General features: G+C 34.8%; 1 protein-coding gene across 6 annotated transcripts in view; it reads right to left on the reverse strand.

The window, feature by feature from the left end:
• GABRG2 (gamma-aminobutyric acid type A receptor gamma2 subunit) overlaps positions 1–13,673 on the reverse strand; it is an 85,987-nt gene extending 72,314 nt beyond the window's left edge. Inside the window, exons 1-3 of one of the 6 annotated variants that reach the window (XM_030825514.1) lie at positions 13,517–13,672; positions 13,051–13,093; positions 6,173–6,236 (exon numbers count right to left, since the gene is read on the reverse strand). In XM_030825514.1, coding sequence (XP_030681374.1) covers positions 6,173–6,236; positions 13,051–13,090 — 104 coding nt within the window. In that variant the 5' untranslated portion in view covers positions 13,091–13,093; positions 13,517–13,672. Of the gene's footprint in view, positions 1–6,172; positions 6,237–13,049 lie in introns of all 6 variants that reach the window. The other 5 variants (XM_030825526.1, XM_030825502.1, XM_030825494.1 and 2 more) reach the window with 5 other exon arrangements.
• Between the last annotated feature and the right edge of the window lie 347 nt (positions 13,674–14,020).

Raw genomic sequence — 14,020 nt, forward strand, 5'->3', positions numbered from 1 at the left:
TTCTGGTACCATTGAATTTACTTTGCAGTTGTCTTCTAATACGAAAAGTGACACTGATTTCCAGTTTGTATTGTTTTTATTAAATTCATTAAATAAAAATTTTACTAAAAAATACTTTGTTTTATGAAAAAAGTTCAGTCATAAATGACCACGTATTACTTAGATGTGGCAGAAAACACTGAATTTGGGAAACAGTGACTTACAGATTTAGATTTCTTGATCCTTCATTAAACGGCTTATATTTGAGACGCTTTTTTGAAAACAGTTGCAGATGGAAAGAAGTACAAAGTATAATGCTGATATCAAAACAGTCCTCATCTATTTAAAGAGACAAATACCTGAACAGCTAGAAAAAAAAAACACTTAAATAACAATGCAAGACAATACCAAAAACGTTCTCACATTGTAGAACATGACTTGGCTCTGTCAGGACCTCCAACTTGATACTGAGGTTGTTTCTATCAATGTTTTTCTTCATTCATTTTCAAATCTCAATTTATGTGGGTAAGAAGAAAATTTTCTTCTAGAATCCAAAATATTATGAGGAACCCATAAAACTTTTGATTTTTTCTGTAGCAAAAACGTTCATATATACAAACATACATAATTTTTTAAATATTTGCAAGGAGTCCACAGATGGATAGGAGATTTTCTGTGCCCTTTGACATGACACATGAACAAAAGATTAAACTGTCTCAGATTTAGAATCATTTAAAGGTCACTGAGAACAAGTGTATGAAAATGAAGGCTGGTTCCATATTTAGGCAGATATTCAAATGTATTGAATGTATTTGAAAATTCATATTGCTCTATGGTAACAGGAAATGAAATATTCCAATTTTATTTCCATGTTTAGATATTTGAAATGATGGAGCAAAATTTTTCAGATAGTTGATTAAATTTTCATTTTCATACACTAGTTTTAACATGTGTACATACATCTGAATGACCACAATTCTGGAAATTTTTCTTATTCGTCTTTTTTTATACTTTTCTGTTTCTTTCTTTTCTAAAATTGTGCTAAAAATTCATCTTTAGATTCAAGGTAAACAAATGCCAAATCTGTCCTCGTGGTCATGGCCAATTCTAGAAGACTACTACTAAGTTTTCATCGACTCTTTATAGATAAAGTATTTTCTCAAAATCAAGGTTTTATTGTTCGCTTTAAAAGTTAATCAAGTCTTTTCTTATCTTTTCGTCTTGTTGTTAGTACTGTTCTTGTTCCTCCTTCCTCCTACTCTCGTTATATAAATAGCTTATTTTTATCTCTATATAATATGAATTTACATAACTAGGAATTATGAATACTCCAGATTATAGAAATTTGTGTTCATTCACTCATTTGTGTTTATTCACAGACATCTCTTATGAGCTAAGCACTATTCTTAGCACTTAGAATTATTACTTTTTTTAAAAAGTTCCATATTGAGAGTGAACAAATTAGTTCTTCATGAACTCATTTTGGAAAGTCCAAAATTACATTTGTTCCTGGAATTCTGGAACAATATAAAAAATCCCCAATGAAATTTGAAAACATTCTAACTTCACACCAATTTTAAGCATGTGTTACGTCAAAAAGGTTTATATAATAGAAGAGGGCTGTTTGTGTAATTTACAGATTTACAAGTTTAGCTCTTTCAACACACATTAAGGCTAAAAGCCTTAAATTATTATGAATTCATATTACAAAATGAGAGTGCCTTAATTAAATAACAAGATAACGTACTGTCTTTTCTGGCAGTATATTATCATCAGATACAAACAGCTGCAACACTAATGTGCATATTGTAAAATTAGGCTCTTATAGAATCCATGTTTCTTCCCCTATCTTCCCTATTATTACTTTCTCTAGTCTTTCTAATATCATTGTTAAGAATTTGCTTGGTATATATCACTTACAACCTGAAGTAAAGGAGACTAAAATTGAATCAAGAAATCTCTCCATCCTCATATGACTTTCTAGAATTTACTGTGATGCTTGGTCATCAGAGAAATTGAGCTGCACATGCGAAGGGAAGTCAGTCTCCCAAGAGGACTTCCATCATGGACCATGGAAACTGTGTAAATGGCCTGTTGACCACAAGAGTACCTGGAAAATTACAATCAACTGTAATAGATGTTTTGAGGAGTATGTGAGTACTCACATATTTTTGTTTTTATGACAGTGAATTCATTGTATTTCATTTTTAAATTATTAATTATATAATATTAATCTATTTAATTTAAACTAATTAAATAAATTTAATTATTTATGTATAAAAGATTTTTTATGAAGTGACATGCAATGTGACTGAAAGGTTGTAGATTTTTGTTTATCTAAAATTGAAAAAATTTTATTATTTCAGGCTTTAGAAAACAAAAATTCACTTAAATATCATTCCATGTATGACCTCACTTTTTAAACTTTAAATGGAAAATATCTATAACAAAATTATAACTCAAACCCTGAGCCATCACGCTGATGAAAATTCTGTATTGAAGATGACATGCTTAAAAAATAATAGGTGAGGGGTGGCACAGTGGCTCATACCTGTAATCCCAGCATTTTGGGAGGCCAAGGCGGGCGGAGCATGAGGTCAGGAGATTGAGACCATCCTGGCTAACACGGTGAAACCTCGTCTGTACTAAAAATATAAAAAATTAGCCGGGCGTGGTGGCAGGCGCCTGTAGTCCCAGATACTCGGGAGGCTGAGGTGGGAGAATGCGTGAACCTGGGAGGCGCAGCTTGCAGTGAGCGGAGATCAAGCCACTGCACTCCAGCCTGGGTGATAGAGCGAGACTCCGTCTCAAAAAAAAAAACATATATATATATATATGGTAAGATGCTCTGAAAGTAATGCCTGTAAAGGTGACAGGAAAATAAACCCAGTGTTCAAAGGGATCTGATTAAGTTTAATGTGGCATAACACTATTTGTGAGGATACAATGAGAAGAGCGATTTGCAACCCACAAGAAGGCCCTCACCAGAGCCCAGCCATGTTGGCATCCTGATCTCAGACTTCCAGCCTCCAGAACTGTGAGAAACACGTTTCTGTTGTTTATAAGCCATGTATTCTATGGTGTTTTGTTTTAGTAGCAGATGCTGACTAAGGAATCAACTTCATGTAGATCCCTCCCATTATGCATCAGGATAGGTCTGTATCACCAACAGCATAGGACAGAAGTGATGGTGTACAATTTTTGACGCTTTCTTGTAAAGACTATGGCTTTCATCTTGAAAGCCCTCTCTCCCACTCCCTTCCTCCCTCCTTCTTTCCTCCCCCAATCCTCTCTGTCTCCTCTCTCCAACTCTCCAACCCCATGTAGAGCTCAAAAGGCAAGAAACAGGAACTTCCTTTTAATAGCCACATTGGAGTGAGCATGAAAGCACCTTAAGATGGCCAGGACCCTGCTAAACAACTTGACTGCAATCTTATGAGAGATCCTAAACTGCAATTACCAAGCTACCCATTATTGGATTCCTGCTCCTCAGACACTGCAAAATAAGAAGTGTTTCTTATTTTAAACGGCGAACTTTTGGATAACTGGTAATGTAGACATAGATAACTAATGCAAAGACAGATGATATCTAAGGTTGCAATGACTTGAAGTAACTTAAACTGTCATACACTGAAATAGTGTTTTGCTAAATTTCTTATAATAAAATACACCCATGCTACGTCCTAGACATTTCATCGAGAATAATAACAGATGCCTACAGCAACACTTGTACAATAACATTCACGACAGTTTGTTTTCAATTAGCCTCAACCTAGAAGCATCAAGGGGATACTGGGTAAATGTACTGTAATTCATACCATGGAATTCATAATAATAAAAAAGAACTCATATGCATAAATATTATATCTCAAAAATATTATATTGAGCAAAAGAAGCTGGGCAAAAAGGTAAGCACATTGTTAATTTCATTATTATGAAGTTGTGCAACAGAAAAATATAATCTATGACGAAAGAAATTGGAAAAGAGGCTACCAGGGGCAAGCAGGGATTGGAGAGAGGGAGAAAGATGATTATTAAAGAAGCACAATAAGACATGCTGATGTGATAGAAACGTCACACACGCACACGCACACACACACACACACACACACACAGGGGTGGTTGCTATAATACTGCATACATTTGGAAAACACTTCATCTAACCGTATATTAAATTCTGAATAATTTGTTGAATCTATGTTATGTCTTTATTTAAAAATAGTTACAGGGGAAAAGTCTATTATGTGGTGAGTGAATTGGAAGGTAGCAAAAACATATTCAGAAAGGTATTTTGAGCAGTGTTGTAGTGACCCAGGTAACAGATGATGTCGAATTTTCTTATATGATCAGATGTATGAGGCACAAAGAAAAATGAAAAGTTAGTCATGACCCTGAATAGCAAAATACCAGCTTAGATTGTTTCCTTCCTCATTACTCTCCAGATTCCACAACACTGCTTCCGCTTCATGCTATCCAATATAGACCTGACCATCAAGAGTAGCAACCTGAGTTTTCTCTGAATAACGAGTTGAATAAATTTGCCTAGCAACTCAGGGATAATGTTTTATAATGTCTTTGGGAAAATATCCTTCTTTACATACAGTGACAAAATTATCTTCAGGAAGGAGTCTTGTATGACAGGATATATTTTCTCATTTAAATAGAAGCTATTCCACATTGTTAGAGATATTATTGAGTTCAATGTTTACACAGGCATTCTCAAAATTTAGGGACCTCTACCCAATTTGCTTATCTCATGCAAGTCAAAGCAAGAAACTGAAGAATTAGAAAAGTTGTATTTTAAAAAATCCCTCTTCTACACTCTCACAAGTTCAGAGTTTAGCAGGGATGGGGAGCCTACTTGTGCCTCCGGTGATATATCAGGAGTTAAATAATGTCCTGTATTAATAACAAAAACAACAATAACAATAACAGTAACAAAAATAACACCATGTAAAGGTCACTTACTATGTGCCCCTTAATATGTATTATATCAATTCCTACTCAAAATAAACTTAAGAAAAATTATTATCTTCCTTTTTATTTGAGACAGGGTCTCACTCTGTCACCCAGGCTTGAGTACAGTGGTGCAAACATGGCTCACTGCAGCCTCGAACTCCTGGGCTGAAGTGATCCTCATGACTTAGCCTCCCAAGAAGCTAGGACCACAGGCATGCACTACCATACCCAGTTAATTTTTTTTTTCTTGAAATAGGGTCACACTATGTTGCCCAGGCCAGTTTGGAATGCCTGGGCACAAGCGATCCTCCTGCCTCAGCTTCCCAAATCTTCCTTTTTTTATGTGAAAAGATAGAGTGAAACTGGTTGACTGAGGGTCATCAAACTGAACCCTGATCAAGTGTGTCTGAATAGCTTATGCTATTAACAAGTATACTATGCTGTGGAAGTTTGTTCATTTTCTTTAATTTTTTTTTTCTGACAGCCATATATGCTGACTTAGAGTGAGATACTGTAAAAAAAAGTCGAAAATATTTCCTTTTTTGGAAAAGAATAAAATTTGGGGGAAAATGCAATTTTTATTACTTAATTAAGCATAGAATTATTGAACATCTGTTAGGGGCTAGGGATGCTATGAAAGGTGAGTTGTATCAATGGCATCTGTTCCCTTGTGGGTCCTGGCTTCTAGCTGAGAGAGAGAGAAAATAAAAAAGTAAAAAGAATAAACCAATAAATAACATTTTTTCTGATTAATTACTAAAGGCTATAAGTAAGTACTACAGCAAAGTAAAGCAGAGAGGATTAGAGGACTTAGGAGTACAGGGTGGAGTGGAGTTTGCAATATTACATTGAGTAGTAGGTGCAGGCTTTATTGAGAAGGTGAGATCTGAGCAAAAACTTCAAAAAGGTGAGTTAATCAGTGGATATGTGAAACACATTGCGCAGGGAACACAATATTATACAAAATTTTCCCTATGTTATCATGACTAATTTCCCGATACTGAGAAAAGATGACAAACATCATATTCTCATTTAATATAGATGTGGTACACTGCTAAGAAGGAATAGAACTTTCTATAAAAGATTAATAAAATAGCCCTCAGTGCCTTTTCTTTCCTTCCCCCTCCTTGCAGCAATGTGATAGAAGTTTAAGGATTAAATGACAGAGGAGTACTTGTGGAAGAGGGTTATTGGCTTAGCAATAGAAGGAACTGTTCAATTACTTATCTCCTACCATAGTGGGAGGTAGCTCCACTTCTGCCTGCAGAAATCAGATAATTCACTCATGAATGTCCACCGTAAAAAAAGACTAAGAGGCCAATTCTTATCTCTACTACAAACACAAAAACTTTTACAACCTCTTAGCATTCTCTAAACAAAGAGTGGTTAGAAAATTCCTAGGGAAATTTGGCCTGTATTCTCCATAATGCAAAAATCCCAGAATTGGCTCAAATGATATTCGTTTCATAAATTAATTAAGAAATTATACATTTATTTTTACTTTTATGTTTAGAGTTGCTTTCCTCAATTGTGTATCTCAAGTGTGTTTTCAAAAGCAATTTATAAAAAAGAACTGATAACTGACAAAAAAAGAACACGTGAAAGCATCAATCATTTATTTTTTCCAATCAAGATTATAATGACATTATATTCAGTTTGTTTTTGCCATTTTATTTATATAAATATACAGTAAGTTCTGCAATTTCTTTAGATGTATTTAAGCAAATACACACTGTATATTTGTCTTACTAGGTAGACTTTGGCTTACAGCAACACTTGGGTTCATGGCAGGGTTTCAATTATAACAAAGGATCTTTGCTTTAAAACAACCCTTGTTTTCTCCACGATTATGTTGTTTGGTACTTATATGGTTTTCTTTATGAATGGGTGGAGAGTGTTGTATCAGTGCTACTTATTTAGCATTTACATGGTATTTTATCTATGCAGAGTTATACAATGATTTTTATAATAATATAGAATTATTGCCATAGTTTGTGTTCTTATATCATAATACTGTAGGGATTAATATGATTTAGAGTTAAGTTTTATTTTTACCCTAAACCACTAATGTGTAACTTAAAAGGAGCTTTTTATTTCCTCTTTTAAAGGATATTTATTCTTTAGTATGGGGAACAAATGAATGGGAAATAACCCTCCCCAGTAATGCAAGTTAGAGAGGACTAGAGGACTTTTACATCTCTAAACAACCAAAGTATTATCTTACATTTAGAAAAAAAAGCTGGGGGGGTGACTATACTTGTACAATGTGATGTATTGCGCTATGAATTCAAGGAGGGGGTCTTAATTCTGTTCTACAGCTAATAGTAAAGGATCCTTGAAGAAGTTCCTTAATCTCTCAATATCTCATTTTCTACAGTTGTCAGAAGAAAATATTAACTTTTCCATCTAACTCATGAGTCTACTGAGAGAATAAAACTGTGAATGCAAACATTTCTGTAAAAATGTAAAATCCCTATTACTTTCTAGAAATTACAACTTCTTATTACTCTAGAAATTAAAACTTAAGAGCTTTTATGTTGTTACCACGTAGTAATGTTAATTAACCAGTTGCTAGTATGATTGGGGTGATTAAAAATATATCATCATTGAATATCTATATATTAAAACTATACATATCCAAATATGAAGTTGTAATATTATTTCTACTTTAATATTGAGTATCGTTGCCTCAATTTTGTCTTTCACTTTTCTAAGAATTTTTGTAAGAAAACTGGAGGACAACATTGAGAAAGTTTCCTATAGATTTTCTCAATAAAAAGCAAGGTCTCCTCTTTAAAAATGGAATGACGTGCTATAGTTAAGTTTCTAATGAATAATTAAGTGCAGATTAAACTATGTTTTACTTACATAGACACAAACAATGAGGAAATATATATTCTAAACATAATATTTGTTCAGCTCTAAATAATTCCATTTAATATGCTCTTAAATTAAAAAAACTGAATTTCAGACTGCTGCTAAGCATTTCTGTCTAGACCTTTCAATCAAAACAATAAAATATAATGTAATAGTGATGTCATTGGTGGACACTGAGTATCTTAAAACATGTCCTTCTATAGATTAGACATTTTGATTTATTCAGTGGGCTGAATGGCTGTAAAGTATCTGTTGTAGATTCTATTAACTGAAGACGGAATGAGAGAATCATGAATATTAAAACTAGTAAATAACTTACAGATAATCCAGGAACACTATTGATGGATTGAGACCCCAAACTGATTAAAAAAACACAGAAGATAATATTGACAGATCTAAAAAACCAAGTTATTATGATTCATATGTATACAGATATATAAACATCATTATATATGTATACATGTTTACTTACATCCACATTCACACTTATTATATTATGTTACTTCTAATTATCTATTGTGTTTAAGTAAGTCATTTAATCCATCTATAATCTTGGTTTCCTAGTCTCTCAAATGTGGTTGATGATAAATACTTTGCGGAGTCACAGTGAGGATTAAGTCTGTGTGTGTGTGTGTGTGTGTGTTTGTGTATGTGTATTATTTGATTCAGTGTGTATGTATAATATGACACAAGCAGGGCATAAAATTGATATTATCTTATGGCTATTTGGTTTCTGGCTTTGAAGAGGTCACATAGGTGTCTGATCCCCTGTCAGCAGAAAGATGCATTGTCTTCTGCATGTCTACCTGAATAAAGTATCAATCTGGAATATTCATCTCAACTGAAATCCTGAATCTTTAAGCATTTGAATTGTGCTGACACCCATAGTAGTCAAACAATCTCCAAACTACTCTGATTATAACTTTTAATTATAATTCAATCTTCTATAATCAGCCAATTTGGCAGAAGTATTTGGAAAACCATAAGTATGTATAATTCCAGTAAAGCCTACTTGTACTTAAACTGAAAAGCTTGTCTTGGAATGGCTGGGAAATTGTAGTAGAGAGGTAGCCAGTACCCTAGTAACATAATATTTATAGCAAAGAGATACAGTATCTAAAATTAGTCTTAACTTCCTTCCAATTTGAGCGGAAATCCTTGGAATGAAACAATTTTTTGAAGTATAGAACAGAGACCTCTATCATTAAAATATATATGCTTTACATCAATTATTTTGAGGAAATTAGCTGATCTAAATGAATCTAGGATGTGAAAGACACATTTATATAACTCATTATTTAAATTACAAGCCAATTTTCAACTTCTGCCTACAATTCAGGTGTTTTGTTTAGGTAGTAGTGGGCGACTGGGTTCTGGGAGATACTAGGTGATGAGTGTTTACTTTCCGTTTTTCTTTTTTTTTTTTTTCAGGTTAATGGCCTCTGGGTAACCTTTTGAATTTGGAAGGTAGAGTCCCTACCATTCACAGAGTCTACCAAGTCCACCTCAGGATAGACTATTCGTCTACAACTAAAGCAATTTAGTACGCTGAGGAAATAAATTTTTTTCTGGTGGATACCAGATGGGGCATTTAGAAAGATAGGGAATAACAAGCTTGTCTGTAGAGATTAATTCTGTAAACAACTAAGGGTATATTGAAGAATCAAAATATCTTTTCTACATGCATAGTCCAGCCGGTTAAAGAAACATGCAAAATAAAATTATGGAATACAAACACTTTAGCAGCTCATAAGAAACATCATCAAAAGCATCTTTGTTTAGGCAACAGATAAAAATAGAAAATATGTATAAACCTTTAACTGTATTTTCTTTTTAAAAATTCAGAATGAGCACTTAAAAGTAAAGTTTTGACGGATCATCAAAAATTCAGTCCATTTTATTTCTGCTCAATTTATCCTTGAAAAATAATTATTTGTCACTCTAAGTATATTACAAAATCTTGTTTTATTCTAATAAAATAAAAACATTTTATGTTTCAGTTATTCTTATTTACTCTAAATTGTTTTTTATTTTTTTCTGTATATATTTTTCCCCTTATGGTATTTTTACTCTGAGATGGAATAAAATTACACTGAAAAAGTTTATAAAGTTATAAGATTTGTTTTAAAATCTCTATGCATACATATGTGGTATATATATAGTTTTTCAATATAATCACATACACATTTATATATGTATATATGTTTTTTTTTTTGGAGCCAATATCTTCTCGTAACTAATGTTGGTGTATTCTTTATACTATTCCTTATGCTTTATTGTACGTATAATATTCTCAATGATTTACATACAAATAAAACATTATTGATGTTAAATTGATTTATTCTGCCTAACTGAATAATAAAGTATGAATAATCAAAACACCTTTAAATATTAAATATGATGATAAATAAACGTTTGGAAATCAGCGAAGTATAGACCACTTTTATTCAAAGTGAGGTCTAGGGTACTTGTTGAAAATATTCCTGTTGAATATTCCTTTTCTCCCCAGACATAATGATTCAAAAGCATTCAGTGTATAGTGTAGGAATCTCCATTTTAGTAAGTTCCCCGTGTTATTTTTTATGACAGCACAAGCTATGTGAATGTTTCAAAAATTTTGGGTTTCAGAAATTAACTATTTCACTCATAAGAAGAGATATTAGTTATTAATATTCTCACTACAATGCTTTATTTTTCTCTGTTTTACTTTTGTAAAGACACAGACTAATAAATTTTGTCACTTCATGAGGGCGAAAACAATCTTTTGAGTTACATAAATAAAAAACCAATTAATTATTTTTATTTCTCTTTAACTTTCTAGGTAGTTCTGCTACTACTGTCTACCACAAAAGTATTATTTCATAAGTACCATTTCCTATGGGCTCCTCATGTCTCAAACATTTCCCAGTTATTTATTGTCCTTCCTCAGGATTAACTTTAGAAATCAAAGCTTCTGTTTACCTCCAGTCCTACTCAATGATTCAAATGACTTTTTTTAATGGGATTGCGGCAGACTGAAACTCTGATCACATTCTCTGCACCAAACAGCAATGACTCCATTCTCTGTCACTATAAGAGAATGTAAAAATTACCACTTTGGGGAGTTTCCATTACAGATAGCTCATATTTTTAGAGCTCTTTTAAAAAACTCATCTAAGATAGTCTGGTACAAATTGAAAATTAAAATGTATCATCAAATTTACTTTTTATAAGACATTGAAATGGAAAAGGTGGGGCTGTGGCAAAAAGAAGTCATCTTAAATACTATTTTCTTATGACCTATAGTAAAGTTAAACATGCTTAGGTTAAAATAGGGTTACTGGAGATAAAATACATAATATTTTATCTATTAAGTTAGACAATTGTTTACTAAGATGGAGATGAGTCACAAAGAAAGACATTCCATTGTGTCTTGTCTAGATTTTAATCCACAGGTTTCATTAATGGTAGAAATAGGGGAAAGATATTTTCTATTAGTAAGTAACTATTTTCTAATTTCTGAAACAAATTAACAGCTATCCACAACCTTAAGTATAAAAATGAGTTCAAATTTTGAATCAAAAAATTACTTTTTTCAGGATTTCACCAAATTGTGTTACATATAAGACTGTTTCCAGTAAAAGGCCCTCTCATATTCTGAGAAAGATACTGAAATCTTATAATCCTAGTGAAAATACATTCTATTTTTATAGTAAATTAGGAAGGTACAAAAAGTGCTGGAAGAGTTAAGCAGACCCTCTCTCTGTTTAGAAACTCCAAAGTGAGGCTTTCACTCTTTGTTTTGCCTGGGTCTCTTTATCATAAATCTATCTGTCTTATTACCCATTCTAGAGAAGAGGGGGCCAGAGAAGTTGCCTAGTTTCAATAATTTTTTTAAAAAACTAGTTTAACCTCCATCCCTTTCAGCTGCTTTTGTTACAACTACCATGTAAGATTGTCAACTCACAAAAAAATGTTAGGGCACTGTCTTGATATTTTCTATAGCTAGTTTTTGTTTGTGTCTTTCTTTACATTGGTAGGATATGAGAGGTATATTTATAGAACTTTATTTCAAAATGAAAGTATAGAAGAATGCAAGTAACGTAAATAGTGGACCTCTAACACGCCTTTGGTCCTAGTTAGAAAGCTTGGAGAGCGGGGGAGGTGCTTAGGTAGGTAGACGAATAGTCAGCTAGGCTGCATGGATGATTGCTCCTCTAATACTCTTAGCTCAAGGAAGTTCAAGTAAATTTAAATGCCAGGCACTTCAGAACATATACATTCTCAGGGTTTTCAGGAGTCCAGTCTCCAGCCTTTCCTTTTTTTTCTATTCAGTGCAGCAAGGTTTTAAAACATTAATGTGTACTTCACGATTTTGGCATCACATTCACCTGGTTCAGCATATTTTCCAACACTGCAGCAAGGCCAACTCTTTTCCAGACGTATATTCCCCTATGCAATCATTTAACTACATTCTCCACCCTATGCCGAGTAGTCTCCTTCCCATATCAAGGAGGGAGCAGAGGTAATCAGATCAGGATCTGTATATGTCATTAGTGCCCCGTGGCTTCATTGGCCTTCTGTCTGACTGTGTGGATGCCTTGAGTATATTTAGAGACGTTCTGTCAGGTTAGACAAGCCTCTATCCCTTTGGCCCTCACCAGGACTGCTGTCCCTGGTGCTGAACCACGTTTGCACACAGGGAGTTGGCTGTTGGGTCAATGGGACTGGATGCAAAACCTGGCTGACTCACCTTAAGAATGCCAGGTGCAGAAGCAAGCGATGCCTTAGTACACAGGAACAGGGCCTCCCGCCGCCCCTCCCCCCAACTCCCTCACACATATCTCTCCGGTGTGCTCCAGGACCCATTTGTAGATTTCTCCATCAGACCCCCACCCAAAACGCTTGCAACACGGCCTCAAATGCCAGTGTGTATCAGCACAGCCCACTCCGACATCAGATTGCAATAATGTCAGAATGCTACTCCCTAAATATTTAGTCTTTATGAGGTTACCTTTTCCACTCTAAAACCAAACAAAAAATAAAATAAAATCCAATAAATGAATACATTAACGAAAGTGACCTTCCACTTTCCTCCCTCCAGTCCCCGCCCCATATATTCACTCTCCCCTAAATTATAAAGCCTCACATCCTAGGAGAGTGTTTTAAATCTGGGTGGTCTCCCGAGTTACCCCTCCCCACACCTTCCCCCCACCTCTTCAGAAGAAAACGACGCCAAAAAGGGCACATCTTACCCAGGGTAGAGCGACAGCAGGAGCAGAATCCACACCGTCATTTTCTGTGAAAATACAGGAGTCGAGTAGACTGAGCTTCCTGTGCTCCATATATTTGGCGAACTCATCGCTTTTTTTTTTTTTTTCCTCCTCTCGCCTCTTGCCTCTTGGTTGCAGAAGAATCCCTCCCCTTTGTATTATTCTTATGCTTATGATCTGATGGTGGCTCCCCCCACCTGCCTCTAGTAGGTCCCTTCACTGGGGAGATGGATTGCTACCAGATTTGGGAATTAATATTCAGGGGGCAGAGATAAGATCAGCACAAACGCTTGCAGATACCATCAAAGCGTCACTCTGGCAGCGGCTTCCAAGTCTGGGGGAGTAATATCATCGAGGCAGGGGGAGGGTACAAGGAGAGACTCACACGGAGACAAATAAGGGAGAGGGAAAGACACGCGCACTCGTATACTCATGCCCCTCACACTTACGCGTTCTCCCCGGGGTCCATCTCTTTGGGGTTATTTGTTTGTTTTGATTTTTTTTTCTTTTACAGGGGGCAGAGCCCTGTGAGTGTGTGTATTTGAAATAAATAGGAAAAAAATCACTAGAGACTCTGCGTGATTAACTATCACGCAGATTAACTATGAGGTCAAAGTGGAAGTGATGCACGCTGCTGCAGCACGAATTAACACATGCGTGGTGTCTTTCCAAAGCTTTTTAACCCTTTACTGCACACACCAGCATGCAAGGACTGGCATTCGTGGGGACAAGAGATGCTTTAGCAAGCCCAGAAACTACATCATCAATGACAGAAGGTTTGTGGTCGTCAGATCTGCCAAGAATCCTTATTTTAAACTCGTACAGTCTTAGAAATCATGGTTGCATTGTTAGAGCTGGGGGAGCAGACAGTGGGGGAGGTGTGAGTGTCTCAGTAAGTCATCCTGGAGGCAGACAGATTTGGTGAATTCAGTTTGAATGAGAGAAGAAAACAT

The sequence above is a fragment of the Nomascus leucogenys genome, chromosome 2 (genome assembly GCF_006542625.1).
Source record: "Nomascus leucogenys isolate Asia chromosome 2, Asia_NLE_v1, whole genome shotgun sequence".
In the NCBI taxonomy this organism is placed as follows: Eukaryota; Metazoa; Chordata; class Mammalia; order Primates; family Hylobatidae; genus Nomascus; species Nomascus leucogenys.